The sequence below is a fragment of the Lacerta agilis genome, chromosome 9 (assembly GCF_009819535.1).
Source record: "Lacerta agilis isolate rLacAgi1 chromosome 9, rLacAgi1.pri, whole genome shotgun sequence".
Lineage (NCBI taxonomy): Eukaryota > Metazoa > Chordata > Lepidosauria > Squamata > Lacertidae > Lacerta > Lacerta agilis.
The window spans coordinates 28,043,386-28,058,214 of NC_046320.1; the positions used below are offsets into that span (position 1 = coordinate 28,043,386).

The 14,829-nt window shown below is 42.3% G+C and overlaps 1 protein-coding gene across 1 annotated transcript in view; it reads left to right on the forward strand.

Annotated features, from left to right (window-relative positions):
* Positions 1-471: 471 nt before the first annotated feature.
* The window catches only part of GPM6A (glycoprotein M6A), a 181,028-nt gene continuing 166,670 nt past the window's right edge, over positions 472-14,829 (forward strand). The window contains exon 1 of the mRNA XM_033159860.1: positions 472-547. Within this exon, the coding sequence (XP_033015751.1) occupies positions 544-547 (4 nt within the window). The 5' untranslated portion in view covers positions 472-543. The remainder of the gene's footprint in view (positions 548-14,829) is intronic.

Below are 14,829 nucleotides of genomic sequence, written 5' to 3' on the forward strand. Positions count from 1 at the left end.
TCCTCCTTACCGGTACTAGCAGGCAGCGCAGCAGCAGTCGCTGACGATGCTTTCCCTTCCAAATAAAAGGGGCGGCCGCGCTCAGCATGCCCCCCATCCCGCCTTCCTTAACTCCTTGCACAGCTCGACCCTCGGCTGTGTGGGGACCCAGAAAGCAGCCAGGCTGCGCTGGCTACTCTCGCCCGGGCGACAAAGACCAAGAAGAAGAGCCTCAGCAGCGCGTCCGCTGTCCTGCAGCTCTCCCGCCCCAGCGAGAGTTGGGCGGCAGTTCCCCAAACTAAGGCGGGGGATCCGCCTTGGCGACCCTCCCGGCGGCCGTGGGACGAGGCAGGTGGGCGTGGGGGAGGGGCTTGGGGACCCGCCTCCGCTCCGCTGACGAGGCCGGGGCGAGGGACTGGGGGTGGGGGGCAGCTGGCGAGGCGGTGGCTCCTCTAGGGGAGAGCGCCGGAGGGTCGCCGAGGGAGCTGCTGCTGCTGCTGCTGCTGCGCTCCAGGGGAATCCGCGCCTCGGTTTGGGCGGCCGCGTGGAGCCGAGAGAAGCGACATGGGTGAGTTAGTCCCGGAGGGAAGAAAGAAGAGCCCTCGTGGCGGAGAGACGCGCGAAGTTGGGGCTCCGGGGAAACTTCGACGGGAGTTTGCATCGGCTGGGCAACTTCCCGCCCTCGGAGCAGCGGCGTTGTTCCCTGGTGCCTCGCTTGAAGCGGGACTATCCCGGGTCAGAGTCGGCTGCAGCGACAAGTGACCCCCCCCCGCCCTGCCTTTTCCCCCACGACCGGGGCAGGGGAGAGGCGTGAGGGTGGGGAGGTGTTTTTTTGTTTGTCAGGAGACGTTATTTCTGTAACTGGTTGTCTATGGGCTGCGAGTTTAAAAGACTCGAAAGAAGGCGCTCGTCGCGGTTGCATTTAGGGAGACCCGCCGTGAAATGGAGGACGGGGGTCAGTCACGTCCCTCGAAGTTGTAGAAGTAGAAGAAAAGGAGAGTAATTGGGCAACAGCAGCTCGCTCCGCTTCAGAGACCCAAGAAGCTTTCCTGGCAAAACAATAACCAATGAGTCTTCCTGCGCTCTACAGCTGCTCTTGCTACCAGAGCCCTTCCTTCTGCTTGTTTTGTTTACTTGGGGTTTACTTGTTTGCTAGCTCAGAGTTGTCTTTCCCTATATTCGGCAACATAGTCCCTGGCACAATAACAGTGGCTTTCTTAGGCTTTAGTTGGTTTCACAAGGCTTCCCCGATTCCACCACATCGTTGCTTTACAACAAAAACCGGAGGAAAACTAAGCAGTACACTTAAAAAGGTTACAGGATTCCTTGCAGGAAGTTACTGGGTATGCACTAATTGGAAATAAACAGTGTGACCACCCTGAAGTTTTCCCATGTGTAAACAGTTTGCAGAACCGACACACTCACTAGGCAAGGTGAAGAGACTGCCTCAGGTGGCAGGATCCACAGAGGCAGCAGATCCGGCCTCCAATGAATGCATTGCCTGCCAATGTGGCATTCACGGCTGTGACATGGTCTTTGGAGGCCATATCTGCCGCCCCCTTGCAGCTCCTCCAGTGCTGCCTCTGCAGGGCCTCTGATGACTAGGGAGGAAATGGCAAGGGCTGTACTGTTGGGGCTACTGGGCTATTCACCTGCCTGGCATGATTCAAAGTGGATCCCTTTTTGATTGCCAGTTCATCTGTTGGGTAAGGTTGATTTGATTTTCCAGCTTTGTTCTTGGTGTATTTCTTCACAGGTGGTGCCAGGAACTATGACAACAATGCCATTTTGTGGTTCACCTCAGGTGTTGAAGTGTCTATGTCTGGCCCTAGGATAAATAGTGCCTAGGGCAAGGCGCACCTTTAGTTCCCCTTACCCCTGTGGTCAGCATTGTAAGGCCACCCAGAGGGTTAAGGGGCCTGGAGTAGGTGTGATATTGGGAGCCCTTCTGCCCTCCCCTCTGCAAAGACTCATACATATGTGCACAATGCTGGGGTCACATGCAAATGTTGTTACATGCAAGGACCACAGATTCTTGCAGATGGATAGATGTGCTTCATTCTTTCTTACGTTCTGTGAACCGCCCTAAAAGCTTGTGATGAAGGGCAGCATATGAAATTAATAAATAATAATAATAATAATAATAATAATAATAATAATAATAATAATAATAATTACATGGGGATAAGGAAATAGGGTAAGGTTGTACTGCCTCTTCCAGATTCCAACCCCCATCTGGCAGAACTTCCTTTGACTTCCTGGGGCTCAGTCTCACAGGTCTCCATGTTGTAGCCTGCTGCTGGCCTTCACCACTACTCACTCAGGAAGACTTCCTCTCTTAAGGCCTGGCCTCACACCATTCCTACACATTTTCCTGTGGGAACTACCACAGAAAATCTCTCTCCGGTGGCACATTGCATGAAAATCTTAGGTGGCATTCAGTTATCATTAGTAGCAGACCTGGAGCAAATTGTCCCAGTTGCCCCAAGCCATAGCTGTCAACTTTCCCCCCTTTTTAAGGGAAATTCCCTTATTCCGAATAGGATTCCTCTCAAGAAAAGGGAAAAGTTGACAGCTATGCCCCAAGCCCAGGTTGGGTAGCTCTACAGTTTCAAAGCATTACTAAGCTGAATGTGCAGGATGGGTGTATGTATGTATTGCTTGCTCGCTTGCTCACTCAGCTTGGCCCATCCTTCAGCTCAGTGCAGACACTCACTTTTTACCTCCCTAGATCACTGCAGAAAGTATACATTTTTTAAAACACACAGCCCCTGAGTTCACCTACGCTTAAGGCGGCCCCTCACCACCCCAGCAGCATCATGAGTGCAAATAATAATGAATGTGCAATTCAAAGGACAATAATCACGAATGTGCAATAAATAAGAAGTAGGGGCTCTTAGTAAGCTGTTTGTCAGAAAGCTGCAGAACAGTTTACTACAGAACAGCATAACAACCCCTGGTTACTTGAGGTGTTCACTCAGAAGGTGTGAGGCAAGCTTTAGACTTAAGATGTGTCATGTGAGACATGTGCCAAAAGTTTGGAGACGAGCCCAGAATCTTCCGTATACAAAATGTATTTAGTTGTGTAGGCAATCAGTAAGACTTTTCTGAGTGGGTTTGTGGGTGTAGTCTCAGACCATTAGGGGTTGTTGTATCTAAGCAGCTTTTTAAACTTCGCTGTCTGTTGGCACAGGCTAGGTTTCCACCATTGATAAAAGGGCATTAGGTGTTTTGCCAGAATTCTCCTGACGCTATGAAGTCATATAATTCAGTGATGAATGTGAACAAATGTGCCAGAATTGCCTAATGAATGGCTTGCCGGTGTTTTGTAGTAGGATTGGCAACTTTCCCCTCTTGGCAGGGATTCTGCATAATGGGAATATTTGGGGTGGTGTTTTGTTTTGCTTTTTTTAAAAACCCCCAATACACATAGTCTGTGGTTGTAAACATATGGAAATTTGCAGTTAGTTACATCATGTGTAATATACATACATGGTTAGTAGGCAAAGTTTTACTACCGGTAATCGCTGTAGCCACATGCTGGGAAAAGGTTCAGAATACCAGTGTCTGATATTCTCTGTTCTCTCTCTCTCCCCCCCCCCCCACCTTGAACTTAGTAATGTCAGCCCTTTTCCTTTCATAAACATAACTCAGTTTCCTTCCCTTGAATAATGACCCACCTTCCCTCTAGCAGCAGGCCTCACCATTGGAACAATAAAAGTGCTATATAATACTTCAGAGGCATCTTTTCTTGTTAAGGCAACATTAAGAGTATTATGGCAATGGAACAAGCAGTCTTGGGGAGCATAGGAACCAACTCCTAGGGGCTGAGGTCCTCCCCCCCCCCAAGTTGATGGGCGCTGCCATTCAAATGGTGTGTGTGTGTTCTGCATCATGTGATTGATTATGCTGGGTGGGGCTTACCTGGCCCCCTCATATTTTATTCAGATTGGCACCCCTGTTGGGGACAGCATGGAATTTTTTTGAGGTTCAGCTATGTATTAAAGGTAAAGGTAAAGGGAACCCTGACCATCAGGTCCAGTCGTGTCCGACTCTGGGGTTGCGGCGCTCATCTCGCTCTATAGGCCGAGGGAGCCGGTGTTTGTCCGCAGACAGCTTCCAGGTCATGTGGCCAGCATGACAAAGCCCCTTCTGATGAACCAGAGCAGCTCACGGAAACACCGTTTACCTTCCCGCTGGAGCGGTCCCTATTTATCTACTTGCACTTTGACGTGCTTTCGAACTGCTAGGTGGGCAGGAGCTGGGACCGAGCAATGGGAGCTCACCCCGTGGCAGGGATTCGAACCGCCGACCTTCTGATCAGCAAGCCCTAGGCTCTGTGGTTTAACCCACAGCACCACCTGGGTCTCATTTCTGCTATTAGAATATGGACCTGTCTCTAACCTTACTTGTAAAAACAAACCCCCCTGGGTGTGTTTATGTGCCGTATTCCGACTAAACATTAGGAAGAACTTCCTGACTGCAAGAGCCATTCGACAGTAAAATGGACTCCCTCGAAGGTGGTAGACCATGGGTAGGCAAACTAAGGCCTGGGGGCCAGATGTGGCTCAATCGCCTTCTAAATCCAGCCCGCGGATGGTCCAGGATGGCCATCTGTCAGGGATTCTTTAGCTGTGATTCCTGCATTTCAGGGATTTCAGGAACCCCTTCCAACCATACAGTTCTATTTGTTGTCCACTATGATTACGGTAACTAGGATTTAGGCTACAAAAGCTAAAACCAGAATAGCCACGGACTAGCTGATAGTCCATGAATAGTCAAGGACTAGATATCTGAGTTTTCCTACTTCTTAGGTCCTATGCTTATATGTGTTTAATGCACTAGTGACCATTGCAGTAGGAAAAGCTTAAGTTAATAAAACTAATTTTAATGGAGATGACTTGCATGACTCTTCCCCATTGCTTCCCCTACTCTGCCTGCTTTGATTTGTTTTTCCTCTACTAGGAAACATCCCATCTCTGGAAGCAAGGCAACAGTTCATTGCTTCCAAAGAATGTCTTGGGTCTGAATGTAGTTCCAAGATACAACAAGTACCGCTGGAGGAGAAAATCAGATTATACTTTTTCATGCAACAGTGCCCATAAACTGTGGAATCTAGAGTATTAGTTATATAAAAAAAGGACAAGGAGAGGGGTAACAAAGTCAGCTGCAATTTGTTCGTAATGATTCTTGCCTCTTTCTATTCCTCTGTGTCTCCAGTACTTGATGCCAGCATGCATGTAAATTTTGAATGACAGTAAATCACTAAGCATTGTAAAGTCTTCCTGCTCTAGTGGCTTAGATGTTGCCAGGATACATTTTCTGAAGATAGCTTTCCCTGGGCCAAAACTATTCTGCCTAGATAATATATGAATTTCCTAGAACAATAGTTCCTAAATATGTCTTTCTCTCTCTCTTAAAAAAAAAAAGCCTAGGGGAGAATTTATGCCTGGTATGGGAGATACATGACATGATCTTCTGACGTATTTTCCTTTGCTTCAAAGCCCCTGGCCAGGTGAGGGTGTGTGTGCTAAAGTAACGTGGGGGAGTTACAGAAGCCCTCCCTCTCAAAGTTTGTTAGCTGGCTGCAGGTGGGGAAGGGTGTAAATACAGGTGTTATGTCTGTTCTCCTGATGGTGGTTATTAGCAACTTGTGGGGTGATTTTGATAAGGGAGTAGCACGGGGGGAAGGGTTAACCTATTTCCCCAGTCGCAGTTCCTTGACTTGAATTACCAGTACTCCCTTTCACAAGTGCTTCAAAGTAAAGAAAAGCCTTGGGATATTTGATCACATACAGGTATGTCATGCCTCATGAATAGTATGGTCCTAAAACCACAATCCTACTGGCATTTATTTGGAAAAGGACTGTAACACACAACACACATACACACACTTGATCTAGCTTTCAATCCATTATTGGATTAAATATTCATGCATTGGCATATGAACAGGCATGGAGGGGAAAATGCTTTAAAATAATTTTTACGCGTGCTTCACCAGCAACTGTCTTGTGTGGGAAAATGCTATCAATGTATTTTGTATGTACTCATATTAAGAATAAATTTAAAAATCTGCTCTCTGGTTGTGAGTACTTTTTACACTCATTAAGATTTTCAATAGATTATTTTCCCGTTAAGTTAGATAACATAGGAAGTTGCCTTATGCCAGGTCAGACCGTTGTTCCATCTAGGTCAATATTGTCTACATGGGTTTGCAGTGGCTTTCCAAGGTTCGATGCAGGGGATTCTGCCAGCTGTACCTGAAAATCCTGTGGATTGAACTTGGGACCTTCCATATGCAACACAGAAGCTCTGCTACAGAATTACTGTCCTGTCCAATTGATTGTCTAAAACTGCAGTCCCAACTCCACTTACTTGGGAATAAACCTCAATGAACTCAATAGGACTTGCGTCAGAGTATAGGACTGTGTTGTAAATGTTGCAGATCTTAGTGAATAAACATGCGTAGAATCTAGTGGCATATAACAAGTATCCATTTAAATTTCCCCCTGCCATACATTTTGTTATGGTTAAAAGATGTAACCTCCAATTAAAGCATTGCCTCTGAGTAAGTCATACTTAGAGTAGACCTATTTAAATAATTTGATTTAATCATGATTAACTGGTCTGTTTATTTCAGTGGGTCTATTCTGGCTTAAACAGAAGCAACCCAAAGTTTGATTACATCTGATGCAGTGAAAGTAGAAAAAAAAATGCATGAAATTTATACCTGTTTAGTTCTTCATGCCTGGCTGTGTGTGCTTTAAAGAAGCATTCATTTCAGCACAATGTGATTCAGGAGAAGTTTAGACAATCTGGCAAAGGAATTGGAAGAGCTCTCAAAGGATCATGTGGGAAGGGGGAAAAATCACAGAGAAGAAAGTTACAAAGTTACTATATATTTGAAAAAGGAGACAATTGGTTGTTTAGTCTTGTCTACTAGCCTGGGAAAAGAAGCAATGAGTTTAGATTATAGAAAGGAGATGTAATGTAAACATTAAGAGAGAAAAATCATAGCTTTGGGATCAGTTTAGCAATGTAATAAATTACCTTGGAAAGGAAAATAATATTCTTCCTTGGAGTTTTAATTTTATTTGAAAGTTGGATAAGCATACATTGGGATTGTTTGTTTATAGGACAGGGGGACCCATACGTAAGCTCTTAATTCTGTATCTATTTGGGCATAACATTGCAACTGAAGTGTAGTATTTTCATTGTTCCAATGACAAAAGTACAGATAACACATAAACAAGAACTGACAACATAGAACTTACCATGTTTTACTGTATCAATTATACCATTACTGGTGTTATGCAGACAGTTTTTGCTTTTGATGCCAGGTATATAAAAAACCCCACAAACTTGGTTACAAAAGGAGTACACATTTTAGTCATATTAAAAGACTGAAATGTTGGGATTTTACTAGATTTAAATATACACGCACTATTGCTTTTACTGATAAGTTGTGTGGTACAGTCCCTAAAAGAATGAGTTACAAATCCGGACACCCCTAGTTTGAATCTGGCCCTTGCAGTGAACATGCTAATTGTCTTAGGTACGGCACCCTCTCCCAGTTTCTGCCCCCCTTTCTGCTGTATGTGGGCTGTCTATGCAATTGGTTTGGGTGGGCAGACAGACATACGTATGTAACCAGCAGTAATATTGTGAGTAGCTCAGCGAATCTGTGTCCATTACTGCTATTTCATTGTTTCCTTTATGTATTAAAAATATAATCATAGACTACCTTGCAGAACTGTAAGTATTATAACAAGGAAATATATGTAAAGTGTTTGGAAATTTTGAAAGAACTAGATGAATATTAAGTGTTTATTATTGTTACTTTTATTATACTTTGTCATGCAGATCGCGACAAATGACAGGTTAAACAGCAGCATTTCAATTGTCCCCTTTAAATTTGTGTTTACTTTTGCACAGTAAATTCTTGTTGCAACAATATCCAAAGCTCTCTCCTCTGAGATATTACTCATACTTTTTCCACCAATTGGAAACTGCCAGACATATGTTTACAATTGCAACTCAGCAAAGTCTCTGGTGGGTATTAAAATATGTTGTCAGGACTAAAAGTTATGTACAAACAGTAATGCCTGTGCATAGCTTGGTATTTACCAGTAAATCTTCATGGAAGAAAATTAACATATTAACTGGTGTCTGCTCCTGAGTACTAAGTGCTGCAAGATCTTCACCCTTGGCAGAATTAATATATGTTGCTTGCTGTTGCCTTGGTTGGAAATGAATCTGGTGCTCAAGAGCATAGGAAACACAAGTTATGCCATTACTGATAAAGCATGACTCCTTTGTGTTTAACTTATCAAATCCCCTTAGAGCAATTTGCAGTCCTTTGTTAGAAAGCTTTTGAAACCTTGCTGGTGTGCCAAGTTCAAAAAGAACTTATTTCACTGCATATGTTTGTCCTGTGAAGTCCCCCCCCCCACTTTGTTAAAAATAACAAGAAAGGATAGATTCTGAAAAGTGCTTTGAAATAGCAGTACTTTCTTTAGTAGAGCCTCTGTCTTCTGCATTTTGAGCTGCCTTCCTAGGGTATTAGAGAAGATAAATGCAGATTACTGAATTAATCTCTTTCTTGTAGTGGAATATGCAAAAAATACAGGTTTTTCTTTTTTCTTTTAACCAAAACTACAAGTTAGGCTTTACTTTTTTCTTTCTTTACATGTTATTCATTACAATTTTTTGCCATATAAGCAGTATATAAATGAATAAAATAAAATGCAATTCCAAAGTGGGTTACAAATTAAAATAAATCTGGCTATGTCACAAAAGAACATAAAGGTAGTTACAGCTAACAGCCAATCAATGTTGGTGCTAAAGTCCACAAAAAGCCTGGATGAGGTCTTCAGCTGGCATTGAAAGTTTAAAAGAGTAGGCACTAACCATATCTCAAGGGAAGGGTGTTCAAAAGCTGAAGTGCCACCACCGAGAAGCCTCTCCTGCATATTGCTAAATATTTAGCAGGTCTCAGCTAGGAGAGCCTCCCTCAGCCAATTTTTAAAATATATTTTTGGTCTGTACAGCAGAAGGTGTTCTCTCAGATATCCAGGCCTCAAGTTAAAGGGTTTTGTAAGTCAATGCAAATAGCTAGAAGCAGGCAACTACAGGCAGCCAGTGTAGCTGTTTTTAGATGTGCTGTTAAATGTTTGCAGTAAGCCACCCAAGAGAGAAACCTTGCCACTGCATTCTGAACTAACTCAAGATTCTGAACTAACTTCATGAGCAGTCCCACAAAGAACACATTACATTAGTCCAGTCTTGAGATTATCAGTGTGTGGATCACCAGTGATGATAAAATAAAGTTTTACATGTCACAGTTTGAAAACCATGGCAAAGGTTATCCCAATATCAATAAAACTAAGCTGCCTATCGCATTTGACATGAATAGAAAAAAACTCTGTGCTTGAGTAGAATGGAGCTTTTAATTCATTCAGAAATGCAAACATATCTTTCAGTTTTCTCACATTCAATTTAGTTGTAATGTTGCATGACTATAAGTAGCTAGCAGTTTGGGCTTCCATGTGAAATTCATGTCCACTAATAAAAATGCACTACTTAGGCAACTAGCTGCATGTATTTGCTACCATGCAATCTTGCTCTGAAGAGTTTCCATTTGAAACTGAGAGGGCATGGGGAATCTGTGCAGTGTAACTTTTCAAAACTTTGCATTTTTGCTTCCTGTTTTCATTATTGCATATACATGTTTTCAAATATATTTTACTCAATTAGTTTTGATTCATACCTTTTAGCTCCAGTCCTTTGTCTTTATAGCTAATTTTCTCCAAATAATGCATGGAATCCCTGTGTGAGAATCACTGCTCAAAATGTATTTCACAACAGGCAGAATATACCCTTCAACCTTTGGTTTCCTTCCACTCTGAAAACCTTTTGTGAAACAAAACTTGCCATTAGGTAAAAACAAATTGCACAAAAGCAATAAAGCAGCCATCTGAAAAATAGGAGTTAATTTACATGATATGTAGGATGGATCTTGCATGCAGAAAGCTGGTTTCAATTTTAAAGAAGATTTGCTTTTAATGTGCTAAAGTTCCACCTGTTTGTAGTTGTCATTGCTATAGAAGTAGTCTTGAGTACACAGTGCAGTAACTTGCAGGAGTTCAATACTGGATCGTGGGGGAAATGTTTGAAAATTTAAAAAGCAGTGGAAAAGAATCCATCTACATGTTAACTTGTATAAATATGTGAACCTGTTGTTCAAAGTGGTAAAATACTCTGAAGTAATACTTCCTCTGCTGTTGAGATTATTTAAAATTAACTAGCGTGCAATAAACAAAATGAGATACTGGCACTTTAATAACACAAAAATGTGTGTGTTTATAATTTGTCATCCTGGGGCAAAGTTCGCAACCTGGAGCAACTACTTCCAGGTGAGTGGAGTTTTTATCCCGAAGCGTTTGTAACCCGAAGCGTTTGTTACCCGAGGTACCACTGTACCAGTTAACAGCACCAAAAAGAGGAAGCTAGTTCTCCTTTTTGCTGCAGCTTTTACCACTTGCTGCTGCTACAAAAAACCACCATTGGCAGCAGACAGGAGTGCTAAATTCCATGTTCAGTTTCTTGGTTTTTTTAAAATCACTGTTGGCAGACCTGTGCAGAGCTTGTCTAAGGCAGGAGTCTTGTTTGAGGCCTGGGGTGTTCTTGGCATGATCAGCATATGTCTGGCAGGCCCCTGGTGTCCCTCTCCTCCCGACTGATTTAGCCCTCTGAGGCATGGGGCAAGTGTACCCAGCTGCCCCACTGCATGGGCCTGACTCTGCAATACTTTTTCATGACAGAAGCAGAAAAAGTGACCAAATTTAGCACCCCAGGTTTCTGTCAACATGTTCCTTATTTGGATCCTTAAGCTGCTTTTATTTTGCATTGTTGTAACTGTTCTGTAGAGTGGTAATTTTGTTAGGAACTTTGAGCATGACAATGACAACGATGGATTTTAATCAAACTAGGCACTAACAAGGGTTGATAATGACTGTGGCAGCTTGGAGTGGAAGGAAATAATGTGATGATTTGCTCTTCCTGCCTTCTTTTTTTGTTACCTAGAATGAATCTAGATGGTTTACCTTAAAAAAAACTGGAGAAGAGTTGTGTTTTTTATTTTTATTTTGATACTGTTATTCAGTCCCTTTCTGTTGCAGGAAACCAGCAGTAAAAATAAATAAACAATGTATCACAATTCATTCCAACCAGCAGAGGGCAATATACCTTTATGTACTAGTTTCATATTGCAAACTGGAGCTACGTGTGAAATTGATTGTTATTTTGTTCTTCCCTTTTTTGAAGAAGAAAAAAAGCAGACATGGTAAAAATAACTTGTAGACATTGCTATGCTTTAAAACCACTGCAGGTTTCTGTCTTAATCCACTGAAAATGTGGCTTTTTGTAATTTGTGCCTGATTGGTATAGCCGCATGGGACTATGGTCTCTTGCATATCTATCTGTCAACTTTTATAGTCATAGAAATTTCACAAAAGGGAAATCACAGACTCCATCAACTCTCTCAGTCTACACAATCACTTTCTACTGCTTGACCCTTGACATTTCCCTCATGCTTTCTTTTTCTCTACCTCTCAATCTCATCTGAAATAGGACTTTTGCTGCCCTTTCATGAACTCAAAATCAGCTGCCTGAGGTGATCCCCTCACTCTGCTTAATGGTAGGACCAGCCCTGAATGGAGAAATATACACACTCCCAATGTAGTTTTAGCTTACACATCTCCGGGGGGACAGGGGACAAAGTGGGAAAAGCAAGTGTTGGCCAAGATGGGGAAAATGCACACCACATTTCCTTTTGAAGCTCTTCCTGAAGGAATTGTTGGTGTTAGGAGATTTTCATAGATTTGGTTTCATGGGTACCCAAGCTTGATTAGAAACTACAGCCAATAATGGCGGCTTGATATGTGAAGTGTCTTTCTGCCTCTGTCAAAAATCTCTGCAGTCACATTTAATGATGTGCTTCCCCTCTGTTAAACAGCATGTCTAGCCCACTTGCCACCCATGCTGCTTGCTTGCTTGCTTGCTTGCTTGCTTGCTTGCCTGCCTACCTACCTACCTACCTCCCATTTGCCATGCTGGAGTTGGGGTGGCTGCCTTTTATGTGGGGTGTCTGCATGTGAGTGTGATACAGTTTATACAAGAATAGGGACACTTCCAGGGCTCTCCATATCACAAGCAGTTTATGAATTCTACACTTCCTGTGGGGAGCTGCTACCATGTGGATTGCATATGGTAATTACATACTCATTTTAAGGATGTCCACCTGAGAACAAATGGTGGTGTGCAAAGATTACGAGGGAAATGTTCTGTTCAGTTAGTGCCTGTCGTGCAGAAGCGGCTGCATGAGTTTGCAACTATAAAAGATACTGGCCTAGATAGACTTGACTAGCCGATAATGCAGCTTTATATTCTTCTGTCATTTTAACAAAAGATGTTTCTTTTTTACAATGTTAACGGATTTATGTATATCCATTGACTATGAGCCATGTTGAAGCTTCTTTTTTTAATCCCCTGAAGATCATAATGAATTTTCAGAGACAGCAAAAAATTAAATGAGTGTAATTAAGTGTAAATTAATTTCTGAATATCATGCGTATTGGATTCCCATGTTGTCTGAGAGTCTTTACCAGGCTCAAACTATATGTTAAGCTAATCTTTCTTCCCATGGGTGAAGAAGCAGCTTGGGAAGAGTGATTTCAAGCTGCAAAAAAAAGAGAAACTTGGAGGGTTAAGGCTTAACCTTTAAGCAGTCTCTCTCAGCATGTGGCATGGTTCACTGAAGAAGTCATCCCAAGCTATTTGCTGTGTAAGCACCTTTCTAGAGAACATTTGTTCTTTGATTATAGCCCTTTTAGGAACTGGACTACATAGGATGAACTGTGAAATAGACAGTTGTGGTGTCTATAGGTGAATCAGACCCATATTATCATGTTATAAAGAAGACTTACACCATCTTTTTCATCCGCACTGCAAACCCACATTTGGCAGCCAAACACAATAGCAAATAGAACGTTGTTTTGAACAGTGTCAGGATACATAAATCTAGGCCCTTCTATCGGCCAGCCTTGGCAAGCAAAGAAGAGATGACTACGGCTGCTATGATATGACTGATCTTTTATTTTTAAGCTATTGAAATCTCTCCATGATCAGCATAGTATATGTTCCTTTTGAGAGTTAAAATAAAATATATATGACTGAAAATGAAATTGTAAGGTAGGTACCAATGGAGGCCATCAGCGAGAGTGGTAGGTGCAACTGCTGCATATAAAAAGGCCACCCAAGTGCAAATAGTGGAGAGATGTTGTTCAGTTTTGTTTTATTGAGCTCACTTCTCCTTAGTTTAACAAAAGCATCAGGCTCAAATCAACATAATTAAATATAAACAGAATACTCAGCAAATATTGATGCTATATCTCATTTTTTATTTTAAAAATGAGCTTTTATGCCCAGTAACCATCTTGCTATTTACAGCTTACTAAGAATAAGTTGTCTCATTATTAATCTAATGTTACTCCAAAAGAACACAAGGTTAAATAACCTGGGTGCTCTATAGTTCGCAATGGATCATATTAAATGAGATTATATCTCCATTAACAATTTTGCTTCTATTCATTTTGTCTAGAAGCCATTTTGACATATATAAGTGGTATGTAAATTAATAAATAATAATACATTGAAAAAGACCACCACGAATTAAGCAATTTTGTAAGATCTAAATTGCTGCAACAAATAATTATCCCAAGTGTGCTGCATTCATGAAGGGAATCTCAGCTTAACCTTTTCAGAAGTTTGGCATCCTTATCGCACTCTTCCAGTATTTACCAACTTCCAGTTTCTGAGACTTGCTAGAGTTTGCCAGCCCACAATTGAAAGATTGTGTTTCTGAATTTTTCAGTTGGGTCAATTTTCATTTCATTTTTTTTTTTTTGAAGCTGCTAGAAGGTTAACTTCCATGTCCACAGTGACCACGAATCAGAAAGATTCATGCGCTGAGCAACGAAGTGTTGTGGACAATCCAATGACTATCCATTCTTTGTAAGAACAATTCATTAGGGAGACCAAGGGCAACCCATTTCCATGGCCAGGCATGAAGAAAGATCCAAATGGATAGAAAGAATCAGTGTCATCCTAGAATACTTGAAGCTGCCCCACCACAGCTTTCAAAAAGCAGGTATTTGTGACTGGTTGAAAGTTATTCCAATTCAATGGATCCAGGGCTGGTTTTCTTTAGGAGTGGTTGCACCACCAACCACCACCACCAGAGTAAAAATTCTCACTCAGACAAAGAAATAGCTGAAACTGCATTGTTGTTGTTGTTGTTGTTGTTGTTGTTGTTGTTGTTCAGTCGTGTCCGACTCTTCGTGACCCCATGGACCAGAGCATGCCAGGCACCCCTATCCTTCACTGCCTCTCGCAGTTTGGCCAAACTCATGTTAGTAGCTTCGAGAACACTGTCCAATCATCTCATCCTCTGTCGTCCCCTTCTCCTTGTGCCCTCCATCTTTCCCAACATCAGGGTCTTTTCTAGGGAGTCTTCTCTTCTCATGAGGTGGCCAAAGTACTGGAGCATCAACTTCAGGATCTGTCCTTCTAGTGAGCACTCAGGGCTGATTTCTTTGAGAATGGATAGGTTTGATCTTCTTGCAGTCCATGGGACACTCAAGAGTCTCCTCCAGCAACATAATTCAAAAGCATCAATTCTTCGGCGATCAGCCTTAGCCTACCCTTATTCTTGGAATGCAGAGGTGATGCGGTTTGAACTGGATAGCTTTCATCACACTAATGTGTTTCTGGAAATCTGCACCAGGAACT